At 40.8% G+C, this 14,185-nt stretch overlaps 1 protein-coding gene across 3 annotated transcripts in view; it reads left to right on the plus strand.

Moving 5' to 3' along the window:
• ORC5 (origin recognition complex subunit 5) overlaps positions 1–3,763 on the plus strand; it is a 75,401-nt gene extending 71,638 nt beyond the window's left edge. For 2 of the 3 annotated variants that reach the window (XM_009289057.2, XM_009289059.2), the window contains one exon: positions 2,121–2,671. In XM_009289057.2, coding sequence (XP_009287332.1) covers positions 2,121–2,166 — 46 coding nt within the window. In that variant the 3' untranslated portion in view covers positions 2,167–2,671. Of the gene's footprint in view, positions 1–2,120 lie in introns of all 3 variants that reach the window. The other variant, XM_009289058.2, reaches the window with a different exon arrangement.
• The last annotated feature ends 10,422 nt before the right edge of the window (positions 3,764–14,185 follow it).

The following is a 14,185-nucleotide window of genomic DNA, read 5'->3' on the forward strand; positions in this document are numbered from 1 at the left end:
CCCCCCCAAGTAGTTTGGAAGTGTTTATATGCTGTATAGATAAGGCCGTTTAAATGACCTGATGGATTTTAAAGTTGGCCTGTTCTTTCTCCTGTTCTTTTTTTTTTTTCCTTGCTTTGTTCCACTTTTATTGTCTTTTCCAATCCACAGTCTTTATTAAATCTTTAAGGAAGGACAATCCACAGATAAGATACAAGGTTTCATGAACCCATGGTAAATGGGTTTCCCCCTATGTCTTGATGGGACTAGCTACAGGGCAAAGGCATGATCTTCTGTGCTTTAAGAAATTTCAATTGCTAGCAGTGCCATAATCTTGCAGCTGCCTGTAGTTTTTAACCACACATGGGGAGGTTATATTTATTGCAGAGAAGGAACTACTTTGCTGTTTCAACCAAATAAACTTCAAGTAAGCAGCCCATCTCCCAATTCTCTTTTCTGTTACTGTAATTCTACTAAAATAAGTATGTTAGTCATTAAAATCCTCAGATACGTCAGCCTTGTTACCATCTCAGCCTTGCTATTTAGCATATTTCCTAATGGAAGGCTGAAGAGTGCAAAGAGCAGGACAGAAAATGATGCTCTCTCCCACCCCCATTCAAGCTGTTCAGATTGTAATTTCATTTTCCCTATTTTTTTAAGCAAAAGTGAAGTTTGCATTTTTTTAAAAAACAAGAGCTACCTGTGTTTGGAAAAGTAGAAAACTTGTGTTTCTTCCTGGTGGCATTTAGTGTGATAACTGCTGGCCATGGACAGTGTCTCTGTTTAATACCACAGAACCTCATGTCTGTCTCTATTGCATTGCATATATTCAGTCTTTGCAGAGATACTCCTGTGCTTTTTACCACGTAGTATTTACACGTTTGGCTGAAGGTAAGGTTAGACGTTTCTTTGTTGGAAACTTTTAATTTCTGCTTTAAGAATATCAGACCTAAGTTCATAAATTCTCTGTAGTTGACATAGGGATCTCTTAATGATTGTTGAATGTAACGGATCTTTTCATATAGTCTCTAATGATCCCAGTTGATGATGACAGGACGATTGTGTTTCATTTAGTTGATAAGGTCAGCATTTGTTAGAATGTGTGATTTTGTTTCTGTGGAAAGTCTTGTAACTAAAGTACTTTTCTTGACTGACACAATGTCATGCAAGTCTTACAGTGGCAGTTAATTTCTTTAATTTTGTCACTGGATTATTAAGTAGACTGAAACACAGTATTTCTTGTTATGTGTCTGGGGGATTTCTGAACTTTTTCTCTGCCCAATATGATGTTTTATAGAAACTTTTTGAAAAGTGGGTTACAGAATGATGCGTGAACAGAGAATATTAAATGATTGTAGTCTTAACAAATAAGACATTCAGCCAGTTAATCTCACTTAGCATTGTGAGTGGTTATTTTTGCATGATTGAATACTTTTTAAAAAAACTTTTAATTTTATACTTGTCATTATATGCAGTAATTTGCGTTATTTATTCAAACAGTAAACCCCAAAGTCTGAGTGTTAGATTGTATAGCAGAATGAGTTTAGAGACAAAAAAATAATTACACGTTTTATTCTACTGCTGTTCCATTCTCCCTGCCATTAAAGTACAAAAGTATACATTAAAATCTTCTATCCCATTGAGTGGCATTCTTGGATTTTTCAAATTTAGCTCTGAACATGGGTCACCTAGTGTCAAGACTGAAAGAACGCAGACTGCAAATGAGTACAGATGAAGGAGTTACGTAGTACATGCTAAAACAGGTGGTTTGGAAGATGAACAAAATGTTCAATAGCATAAAAGATTGCTGCTTTGCATCACCAACTAGAGTATCATGTTTACCGTATGAAAATACAGTCATTAACTTTGATCTATTTTTACTGCTTAATGATCAATATCAGAATCTTCCAGTTTTTACTAGAAAGCTGCTTTACTTCTTTTTTAGAATCTTACAAAGTTTAAATAATCAGAAGACAGGTACTGTAAATAACACTAGAAGTTAAAAAATTCGTTCATCCTTGATTGCATTTCTTTTGGGGATATTGATTGTGCAGAATGTCCCGCATGTGCTGTCTCCAAACAGGTTAAAGTCTTAGCACTGTTAAGATGATTGCTCTAATATACTGTGTTTTTGTTTATAGGACTGTGAACTTCGACATAATAAAGTACTTGTACGATTTCTTGTGAAAACAAGCTTCACAGCCATATGGACACTGTGACAGTGACTAAGGCAAGCTGTGTTCATCTCTCTACTTAGCTGGCCAGAAAGAAGAGTATTTTGGCTCTTTTGGGTTTGTCCAAACAGGTGTTGGCCCAGCATGGAACCTGATGAAAATACTCTGATTGGTCTGGGTGGATCTGAGCAGAGGACTATTTACCAGGGACCCTGGAGTATTTGGAAGCAATGTGTTAATTATAAACAGCAGGGTTTGAGCACAATCTGTTCTACTCTTAATGATGTTATCTTAACACTGAAATTGCCTGAAACCCATTTACTTAGGACTGCATTTTGCTCTATGAACTCTCCCTAGTGCTTTGAACGTGGCAGCAGCCCTTGTTTGTATGCCCAGTCTTTTCACTTTCTCTCCACAGAAATCTTTGCAATTGCCTGCCAAAGCAGCTTTTCCTGAGGCCACCATTTTAGGAGAGTGAAGTAGCGAAATATAATAAACATAAGAACGTATTTAAAATCAGGCTGGTATAAATCCTTCTTTCTCGTCAGTCATATGTAGGCAGACTGTTACGCTGTTATGTGGAGATCACGATGATAGGAAACTCCCAGTTAATCACTATACTGTCTTTTTTCAGACCACTCATAAATGTTGACTATGAATCTATTTTTACAAAGCTTTATTTTAAAAAATCATTGATTCTTAAAGTTCTATCCCGATGTCAAACTTGAAAGGTTTTATTTTTGTTTAAACATTTTATAGTCCTTTCACACTCATCCAGTTATATTAAGTACTAATTACAATGCTGTTTGGAATGAACGTACTAAGATACACCCTGTGTAATGGCTTTTGTAACAGTATCTATCCTGTAGAGGAGGACGGCACAGTGGCCTTTCCATCAGAAAGGGAGAAATTCAACAGGTAACACAGTATTTCTGCAGCAGTTCCCCAAAAGAGGCGGAATAGTGAATAATCAATGTGGTGTTATAACATAAAACTTTAGCTTTGGAAATACATGATGGAATACACTACAATGACATTTGTCTCCAGTTTACAAGTAGAGGATTCGCAACTGCCACTACCTGTATGGGGTATTAAAATCCCCATGTCCAGTTCGAGATTGTCTTCGTGAATCTGAAGATTTCTGTCACCCTCTTGAAAACTCCAGGTCCTGTTACTCAGATGTTTTACTCCTGAATGCTGTCCTTTGACTGACAGTACAAGACTGTGCCATGTCTTATGTTGACCATTATGGTTTTTTCCAAGGAAAAATCATTGTTCTTTCCCCCCTTGCTCTGGTATTGGAGATGGTCAAATACCCTGAACATGTGCAGCTTCCACCCCCCCCCCCCAATTGGGTGTGTAGCCAGGCTTCTGGATTCAGACCCAAATGAACAAGTTCCAGGTGAATCTAAGTGACAAAAGTGTCTTTCTGGCCAAGCTGTCGCTTCCCCCCTCAGGAGAATGTGAAAGGGCAGCAATGAGTCATCTCTGTGATCCCTTTTCCTTCCTACCGCTGAGTTGGATCAAACCCTGCACCTGTCCATGAGGTGGCAACATTTGTCACACTTACTGAAGTGCTTGGATGCAAATACATGACCTGTTTCAAAATGTTTACTGCCTGCTTTTGTTTTTACTAATAAAAATGTATGTAAGGTGAACTTGGGGCTAAACTGTACAGCGTCTTCCCCTTTTGGAACTAGTGCTGGGCTGAGCTCAGCTCTTGTGAATCTCCTGTATGACTACCTAGGGCTGAATGTTGGAGAAGAAAGAAGGTTCAAGGTGTTCATATGCAAACTAGTCCATGTCAAGCAACAGTAATACATCATAGGTTTTTGTGACTAGCCTGATGATCCTTTCCAGTGTAAATCCAAAGGATGAGGATACAAATTTTTGTGGAATGTAGTTAATTTGACTGAAATGAGGTTAGCTGGAGAAGGAGTAGTTACTGAGGATCCACTAAACAGAACCACTGTCTTTACATTGAATGTACTTTTGTGACCTTTTTGAAAGACTCCTATCAGTGATATAAAATTTAAAGCTGAATCAGCAGAGTATGAGAACGAACAAGGTGACTGAAGTGTGGATGATTGATGTAGGCTATAACTATGCTGATGATGAATAGTAGGATTTATTCTGACAAACTAGAAATATTACTATATATCCACACCAATGAGTTTATAAATTACTGCTGAGTTTCTTACTAGGTACCCTAGCAATACTCTGTTCTGAGACCCTGCTTTCATGGATGAGGTCTGGCCTCCTTTAGCCTCTCGGAGCCAGGATTTCACCCCTTCTACAGGTGGTTTTAAGAACTGTACAAAAGATGCAGAGCAAGACAGTTGTTCGACTAGTCAGAAATCCCTCAGTACTTTAGTGCAGCAGTATGTATTTAAAAAATAACAGAGAATTTTTTCATAATTCCTGAGTCACAAAGCATTATAATACTGTAAAAATTACAAACTTACAGTGCCTGTCTCCAGTGGCTGATCCAAACATCAACAGGAGCTGGAGCTGGGGCTTGTTCTTACAAGAAGAAAGTAATGGAGAAAGAAATGCAGCTAACATATAGTTGCAAAGAAATTAGTGCCCTTGAATAGCTCTGACTTCATTAACAACTGCATTTTCATAACTTAACATGGAGATTTTCTTTTTTAAAAAGGCTTGCAAGGGTGCGTCCACATGTAATACAGGAGGAGATTTATTCTTTTCTGACAGTGATTTACCTTACTCTGGTTCTCCCAGAACGTGCTGCTTCTATCATAATAATCCCCCTAGCTATTGTGCCTGGTTTTGTGCGAGTTAAAGTAGTATATCGGTTATTTGAGCACTTTCTAAGTTCTGGTGCTTCTATACACCATGATTTATGCATGTGAGAATACATCCGTTTTTACCATTGGTTAAATTTTTCCAGTATCCACTGAGTAGTTTTGCCAAGAGCATTCAGGCGCTATCTACTCCCCTCGTAACTGGAACAGCCAGCCATGCCAGGAGAATGTGTGAAGGACAGGATTCCCAGCAGGAATGTAGGAGATATTACATGTCTGTGACCTGTGAGCAAAATGTATGCAGCTGAGTGTCCCAGGATTAGATACTCCCTCTGCAATTGTTTTGGCAGAGATGGCGGGGAAGAGTGAGAAACAGCAGGTTCCTAGAAGTTGTCTGGAGGTCGGCATACTACGTGTTTTAGTCAGCCCAGACAATCTTGAAACAGAAGATTTACTCCATCCAGGAGTAAACACTACCTGAAGTGACAGTAACTTCTGCAGTTTTCTCAATGACAGAACAGCATAACTTAAAGAGCCTTATCGTTGCTAGTAAATATGCATTGGGATAAAGATACAACTTGATTAGCAATCTAATCGTATGCAATACCAAATTTTTATGTGTTCATAGATACTGGAATGGCTCCACTAGAATATTGGATGGAAGATTAATAGCAAAAACTGCATATTTTTTATCTCAACTTCCATGTGATGTCTTTTACCCTGAACAGGCAGATTCATATAAACTGTACAAAACTCAAATAGAGGTAAACATGGAGTAAGCTCAGTTTTACTTTTTGTTTCTTTATTTTTGTGTGTGTGTATTAAGACCATTTAAAAATAAATCCAAACCCAAGACAGAAATAGTTTGTGTATGCTAGCAGAGTTGAAATCACAGAAGTGCAACCCTTATCATGAGGATAGCCTAAAAACTATACGTCGGGTTGTCTTTAAAACACAACAGCTCAATGGCAGTGTCTATGCTAGAACAGAAAATTGAAAAGATCATACTGTTGGTTATTTGACATTAGCAATATACCAGCGATATATTTGAATAATTTGAAAATATCTAAGCTTCTAATATCAAGAAGCTTAGAAGTACGGTATTAAAGTAAGACCAAGCCTGTTTGTTGAGCAGCCTGTGACCGTCGTTTCCATGCTGTTTAAGTTGAACCAAGTGAATGACTCTCTGTAAACAAAGTGGTCTTAGAGTGAAAATATGATGTACAAAGTACCATAGGTGGACTTAATGTTTGAAGTGTGGTAGTGTATTGTACTTACAGCGCCTCCTCTATCAGTGACCAATACCCCTTTTTTCCCTAGCACTGAGCAAGGGAAGAGCTTTCTTAGAGCTGAACGGAGGGACCAAAGGAAGAGTACAACAAAGAAATGGACGTTCCAGAGCAGCAGAAGTATCCCTAACTCTTCCTTTCATTTGGTTCAAACACTGGTTTTGAACAGACGGGTACTTCATTTGGTTACAAATCATTGCCACTGGTGTTGCAGTTGCCAAAAAGGATTTGTCCTACAGCTTTTCCGAGGGAGTTACCACCACCAAACAGCAAAGTACTGAAAGAAAATACATGTTCACTGCCTACTGTTTGGGTGCAGCTGTGTGACTGGTATGGAAAGGGGCTGGACTTTCCTTTGAGATGAAGCAGGGATGAACTTTGCTCTTTTGACGCATTTGATGTTTTGATGTATCCAGAACTCTACCAGACTTCTGTATTCCCTTTTTCTTCTTGTACCCTCCTGCTACAATTCTGTGTATTTTTTGAAATGGCTCTTGCAGAGAGCTGCGCTACAAGCACAAACAGCTCCTGGGGTTTACATCTCAGAAGGGATGTCCCACAAGCTAGCAGAGCAGGAAGGCTGCTGTGGGCTGCCTGTCTCCCCCTTGGCCCAGGTGTGCATTGTTCAAGTAACCTGCTGCCATGTACTGTCTTCTGTCCTGCCAGCACTTGTTTGGATATTCGGGGAGGGGTCTGTTGGGTACTTGAGGGCAGGTGATCAGCTTCAGCAAGATTCTTTTCCAAATCCTGGTTAAATATGTTGGACCATGAATGCTATATAGCCAGTCGTATTGTTCTTGGTGTTTGTTTTTCGTATTTGTTTGATTTTGATGAAATGCTGATGAAAAGCCGGTGACAGTGAGGGACCCGGTGTAGGAGATGTGATTTTTCATAAGCAGCACAGCAAAGGTGCAGTTTGCCTAAATTCATTCAGCACGTATGTTCTGTTTTCCTGGCACAAGCAGATTTTCTACAGAACAGGATTTCTAATATACAAATACTTTACTTTCTGCATTTGATTCTTGCTCAGGGAAATATGTGCTGCTTGTTATTTCATGTACTTTGTTCAGATATTTGAGTTCAGAGGAATAAAATAGGACCAGTAGGGCTGGGAAATAAAGCTTCACTAGCAGGCTTTTCTGAAGCCTGTGCATTGGTAGTTCAGTAGCTGAGAGCTTTCTCTGTCTTCACAGAGGTAATAAGGACTTTCACACAGGTACCTCCTAAATCCTGGGAGTCAGAGAACAGTTGGAAAGAGAGAATAGTAGAGAGTAAGGTACGTAACCTCTCATTACGACATCCTTGCAAGATGAGGGAGCATGTTTCTACAGAATTCAGCAAAAGAAGAAAGTACCCAGGAGACAGTGATGGAAAGTTGTTTAACACCCTGATAGCAAAAGCCTTGATTATATTCTTGCTGTTTTCCTTGTTTCACTTTAGTTGAAGAGTTTTTACAGTATTTATAATGGTGCTGTTTCTCCCTCTCCCCCATTTCCATCAGTACGATCCCAGCTCCTTTTTTTCTTCCTACCTCATTGCACCCAGTGCACTGAAAGTTCCCACCTGTGCCAGTAATTTGTGTGGGGAAGCAAGTGCCCTGTGCTGTCTGTGGCGCTGCCCTGGATGCCAGCCCAGGTGTAGGTATCCCAGAACAACTCCGCTGGCTAACTTCAACAGCAGAGAGAGGTTGTTTCACCTTGCAGGCTGTAGGATCTTCAGCAACAACCCTGAAAAAGAAAGATGTGATGTGAGTAAGCGAAATATCTGCAAGGATGGCAAATGATGTTACTCGCATGCAGTTACAGCAGTTCCTGAATTCCAACTGCATGGATGAATACCCGTCCCATTTTCTCACAGTTACATTTTCTATGCCATTTTTGATTATTCCTTAAGGATGCAAATCATTAGAAACAACAAATAGCTGGGAGTCTTGCTCAAACTTCTGACAGCAGCATCATGTTGAGATGTGGGAATTACAGGGAAAATGAGAACAACCACCAAAGACAAGTACACGGTTTCTCTGCCGTGGCTCCCGGGGAGGGGAGCTTCCTCTCCTATCAACACAGGCTCTTTCGCTTGACTTAGCCTGGGTTTGGGGCATGTGCGGTAACCTTAAACAGCTTCTTCAGTGCCGCTGTTCACTTCAGGCAAGATAGAACATCTCTGGAGCTATCATTAAAGAGACGTATCCTGAGTGTGTTTTCTAATGGCTTAGAAGCCTTTAAACAAAATCTCATCTAATTTCAAGAGTGGGTTTTTTTGGTGGATTATAGAAAAAGTAAATATGATGTTTGTGCAAATTGTCACAGTTACTTTCTGCAGTTTTGTCCTCAGCAATACCTGTGTTGTTCACCATCCACATTTAAAATAAAAGTAGACTGGGTTTGGGGATTTTTGCTTTTAATTAGATTGTGTACATAACCTGGCTCTAGACTTGGTTCCGCTTTTCCTTTTGCTCCTCCCGATCTAATCTTAAATACCTCCTCCAAAGCACAGAAGTGACAGAACTTTTCATTGAAATAATCACATTTTTTACGTCAACATCACAAGAGAAAACATTGGCTTTAGTTTTCACTGATATAATTAACCAGATTTTGCTAAAATTCCTTTACCCTCAAAATGGAAACTAGTGTTGCAGACATATCCAATATAGAAAAATTGAGCTGAAACTCTTAATCTTTGGCAAAATCCTAAGTAGCTGGAGTTTTTATCATGAAGAAAACAAATAATCTTCATTATAGTCACTGGTACTCATGCCAGCAATAACTCCGAATAGCAAATATTTTAAACTAGCTGTTATCTGTATATCTAACTACTCTTCTGTACAGTTATAAATACTTTTGGCCATAGCCTTTTACTTTCTCCTGTGCACCTTCTTCTTTGAAAATCAGACCCCTGAAGAGACTGAAGCTGATTCCTCTGATTCATTTGGGATGTATTTGCAGAAATAAATTAATCTCTTCACTAAAATAAAAAGCGGGGAAGCAGAGGATTAGACTGGAAATTCAAACTGCTCTGTAGTGAGTAGTCTGCGACAACTATAAGCTTTCCCATGACTTGGGAGCCTTCACACTATAGGAGGCAAAAGTCATGATTTCAGAAAGATACATAAATATGTGGCTGGTTTATATTTTCCTAGGATGGCACAACTTCATGAATTTTTGGTGCGGAAGGCAATTAAGTGTGTGAGTATGGACAGCTGTTTTCCATCAGTAGCTAAAGAATAGCTCATCCATCAGAAAAGACAGCGCTATCTCTGCATGTTCGCAGCCAAAAAGATGTGGAGATAGTAGAGGAAGTCAGGTGATGCTGAGTTTGGTCTGCTGTTTCCTTCTCAATTTCCTTTCCTGGGAAAGCAAGGATGGTGATAGAGCACAGTAAGATCATGAATATCAAATGATACTCTCAGTAAGGCATGGATCACTAGGGGTTTCTGGTGATCCAAAGATCTGTGACTGCAGGCTGCCTTTAGACCTGTTGCAGTCTCCTTTTGGAATGTCCTGCTTGATGCTTCCCAAAATATTGAACCACTCAGGGGAGGGAGACAACACCTTTTCCTTCCCTTGTGCCAAGACACTGCTGTTGTTCTTTCAGCTAAGAAAAACCAGAAGACCAGAAAACAGAAGACCACAGCTTACAGCTTCGGTCACAGGGATCTAGAATGGTTGCATGGATCACTGTGTGGAACGGATCTACTCTTCATTCAGCTTGTTTAACCAAGTCTCAACAGGGATTGGGCTAATCCTGACACCTTTTCCTGCCCTTGTGCCAAGACACTGCTGTTGTTCTTTCAGCTAAGAAGGACGAGAAGCCTGTGGAGCAGAAGACCTGGTCTTACAGGTTCGGTCACAGGGATCTAGAATGGTTGCATGGATCACTGTGTGGAACGGATCTACTCTTCATTCAGCTTGTTTAACCAAGTCTCAACAGGGATTGGGCTAATCCTTTTTACTGTTTGTGTCAAACAGTCCTTGCTCATTAAAAACTGGAATTTCTTTTTGCATGAAACAAGTAAGTCAGCGTAGGCTGCCTACCCAGTTCCAACTCCAGCTGCTGAGAAAGTCATTCTTTTCTTTTCTTTTTAGTAGGTTAAGGAACATCATTTTTATGCTAACCTTTTTTCTTTTGAATTCTTTTCTACAGATGCCTTCCAGAAATCTTTGGATGTTCGATATGTTACTATAGATATATAGTAAAATTTTGACAGCTTTCTTATTGCTCAAAACCTGCGGTTCCCTGCAGAGACCTTTTCTTGACTGTAGCCTTATTGCCAAGTTGTCAGAGCATTAATTAAACTAGAAGAATAAGGCATTGCTTGTCATTTCCTATACTGGATGCCTTCATGTCAGGGACATATCTCCATGGCAAGAACCTGTATATAAACAAAAAATAAGCCTGGCAACAGTACAAAAGCTCATGCAGGCTTTTAAGTGAAAAATGTGGCAAAAGAAAATACGGAATTTAAAGCAAAGTATTTCTAGGGAAAATGAAGAGTTTGCTGAATACTTCATTCCTTAAGCACAAATGTGATGATTTCATTTGGCTACTATGTGTATTCAATGTTATTTTTAATCTCCATATTTTAGATATTTATTGGCTCAAACCTTAAAAGGTTTCTCATTTGAAAAACCCTCATTCATTATAGGTAGACTGAATGTTCCTTAGTGGGATTACAGATTCTCTGTGCGAGCACATAAAATTATGTATAGTAAAACTTTATTTCATATAAACCGCTAATAATTTGCATACGTTTCATTTTGCTGCATGGATCAAAATGTCTTCTTTTCATATATTATACATCACCTCTCAATTTTATGTACATTTACTCTGCTGTTTAGAAGCCAAAAAATACAGCACATACGTTGATGCTTTTCCTGCAATAAAATGAATAGAAGTTTAAACTATAATTGCAATCCGCCGCTTGCTAACCCTGCAGGCAGAGCCACAGCATTAGAGAAACAGTATTTTACATTCTTTCTCACATTTTCAGGACTGTGGTTCTTTGTGACTCTTCACAAAACAAATTTGATCATTCACTGCCAAGTTAAAAGAAAAACAAGAAATATTTTCAAGAGCCGAAAAGAAAAAATTGTGTTATGGGGACCGTAAGATGAAGAGGTGGTATCTGGAGGATAAAACTGTCATGGGCACAGGGGTCTTCCCTTTCTTCTGCCATGTAGAGAGCAGTTCCTGATGGGTTACATATAGAGACTCTCCATGAAGGAGGAACACTTCAACTGGTTGTACCTGGTTGTGCCACTAAGGCTTGGGACAAGCAGAGAGACAAAGGGACATCCATCACTTACAGGCTTAGTCACGGTCCCGGCCAGAGCACGTGAGTGTAAGCTTCTGTGCTACTGAAAAGAAAAGGGACCTGGAGAGCACTGGTTGTAGCTTCCCCCTCAGCTGAACACGGAAGCACTGGCAGCATCTCAACATGTCATTTGAAACGTTTGTAAGCTTAAAAGATCCTTGCTGTTGTGAGGAAGCTAGATTAACTCGATGCATGTGTTTCTGGGCTGGAGCTGCATGGCTGCTCTCCACAAGCAACACTCAGTCCTCCTCCAGGAGCTCCGTGCCCAAGGTGGGCAACGTGGCCAGAGATTTTGGCCTCTCAGGTGTGACTGTGTTGTTACAGACGGGCAGATGCAATGGCTGCTCTGCCAGAAGCTGCCTGTGGCAGCATATGCAGCATGTTCCCCTTCTCTCAGTGTCTTGACTGACTGTCGCTGGTATTTCGGATGCATGTGCAGAAGCACGGCGTGAGTGCCAATCTCGGAGTTACACTTCAGCAGAGCAGTTTCACACTTGTGCTACTTCCGATCCTGCACAAACCCTTCCCTGATAAATCCTGTAAGATGGTTCTCGTGATGCCCGTCCGGCTGTTTGCTGGGGAGTCAGTGCTCAGGCATTTTGCATCTCAGGCAGCCTCTGAGGCTGTATCTGGGAGCCCGGTGGTGACTGGAGCATGTCCCAGGACTTGAGGCCATCTCTGAAGGTGTGGGTGAGAGGTCTCCTCCTTCAGCTGGAAGGGTCACCCCTTGGGACAGTCCAGGGTAGTCAGGAGCTCGAGCGAGCACTAGGCACTCCAGGTAAGAGAGGGAAAGTTAAAGTGCTGCCGTGTTTGGCCATGCTCATGCCTCCTCAGAAGTTCCAGAGCGACACCGTGAGCCTCTGGAATGCGAGAAGAGGTTGCATTTTCAGCACAGCTTCTGCCATGGGGCGAGTTTCCCTGTGCCTGTCTGCAGCGCAGCATCTGCCAGCAAGGTGCACGGGTGCTTGCGGTGTTTTGCCATGGAGAGCTCGCCTCTGCCTGGGGCAAGGGACAGCGCTGAGATGTCTTCCACGACCGGGGCGAGGCTCGATGTCCTCCCTGGTTCCCTCCCTGCCACTAAAGCATGCTCACCATTACTCAAGCAATTGGATTCCTCCTCTTTTTTTTTTTTTAAAAAAAGTCTTTAAAATTTATTCTTTAAAAATTTCTGATGAATAGCATTAATCCCTTAAGAGAGGAACACTCTAGATTGCTTAGTTGCAAACACCTTTTATTCATGAGCAGCATACGCTGTACATTCACTGCCTCGCTCAAGTCTCGGGCATTATTTCAGACAGAAGAAAGCACATCTTTAGCATTGTAGGCTTTTCAATGATCAGAAAACATACAATGAAGTGGCAACACCTCTCAGAGGCAATAACCTACTGAAATATTACAAGCCTTTATAGTCGGGGGCATTTTAAAGCCTTAACTTGTAACCAACAGAACTTTGTTATTAAATGATTACTTTTATGTACACACTCGGAGCTGTCTGTACTTTTCCAAAGGATGATGAAGTGCTATCCTTATGTTTTAGATGCTGTCGAACTTTTATCCTTCTCCCTACGTGTATGGAGTGAATCCTAAATGATAAACTCTGTCAGTCTGAGGGTTGGTTTTTTTCACAAACTGCTTGGTTTTTAACTTACAAGGCCCTTAACATAATTTTCCCTAGCGCATCCAGTAACTCCCTTTGCCTTTGTTTGCTGGGAGTCCCAAGGAGAGGCATACATGAGTTTTCAGGTTGCTGCAAGCTTATAACCTGCCATTTCCCCTCTCAGGTCTATTTTTAAAAGCACAGGTGAAATAGAAAGCCTGGGGGTGTGCAAAAGTTGGTCTCTTCAATTAATTTAACACATTTCTTTGTGAAGAAATGAAGCAACAGCACAGGAGAAAAGTCTGTAAAACCTGCTGCTTCAGCCTAACTTCCTGGGGTCGGCTACTAAGCGTATTTAGCCATCAGAAGAATTAGTTCATTGTTGCTGGAATTTTAGCTTTGATTTCTCATTACAAGTTTTTAAAATGCTGAGGATTAACAGCGTTTGAGGGGCAGATCCAAAGACACTGTCTGACTCCAGTGGGTTTTGGAGGGGGTTCTAGATACACCTGAGGTTAACGATAGGAAAGCACACCTCTGCATCTTGATCCCTGGAAATGGAATTGACCTTCTCACAGCTCAATTAGGGATAAGTTTATATAAATATATCTTAATGTTCAACCCCAATCTCCTTTGCACGCCCTGGTTCAGTTGGCCTGTGAATAATATGGCCTCCTGTCAACCAAAGGAGACGAGATATTTGCTCAAATGTTCAGAGTCAGCAACCCAGCAGAGATGGCTCCAGCTTAGGCTCTAACTGGGGCAGACTGGAAAGCTCAGACCGGCTGTGCAGAGCTGAGCAAGGCTTTCTGCTTTTCACCTTTGATACTCAGCTGCCATTACTCCAACTTCTACATTTAGCAGTACTTTCACAGCTGTATGTTTTTTGAAGGCGGTGTTTCTCTTCCAGCTATCATTCTTCCATCAAGGGTAAGCCAACCTTGTGCCCAAAAAATGCAGTTTTCACTCTTTCTGGTGAAGGAAAGCAAGAGAAAGGCTCATATGAGCACTGTGTCAATAAATACGCAATGCCTGGGGCAATACCAGCTCTTTTGGGCACCCATGGA

Source organism: Aptenodytes forsteri, unplaced genomic scaffold (assembly GCF_000699145.1).
Source record: "Aptenodytes forsteri isolate BGI_AS27 unplaced genomic scaffold, ASM69914v1 Scaffold137, whole genome shotgun sequence".
In the NCBI taxonomy this organism is placed as follows: Eukaryota; Metazoa; Chordata; class Aves; order Sphenisciformes; family Spheniscidae; genus Aptenodytes; species Aptenodytes forsteri.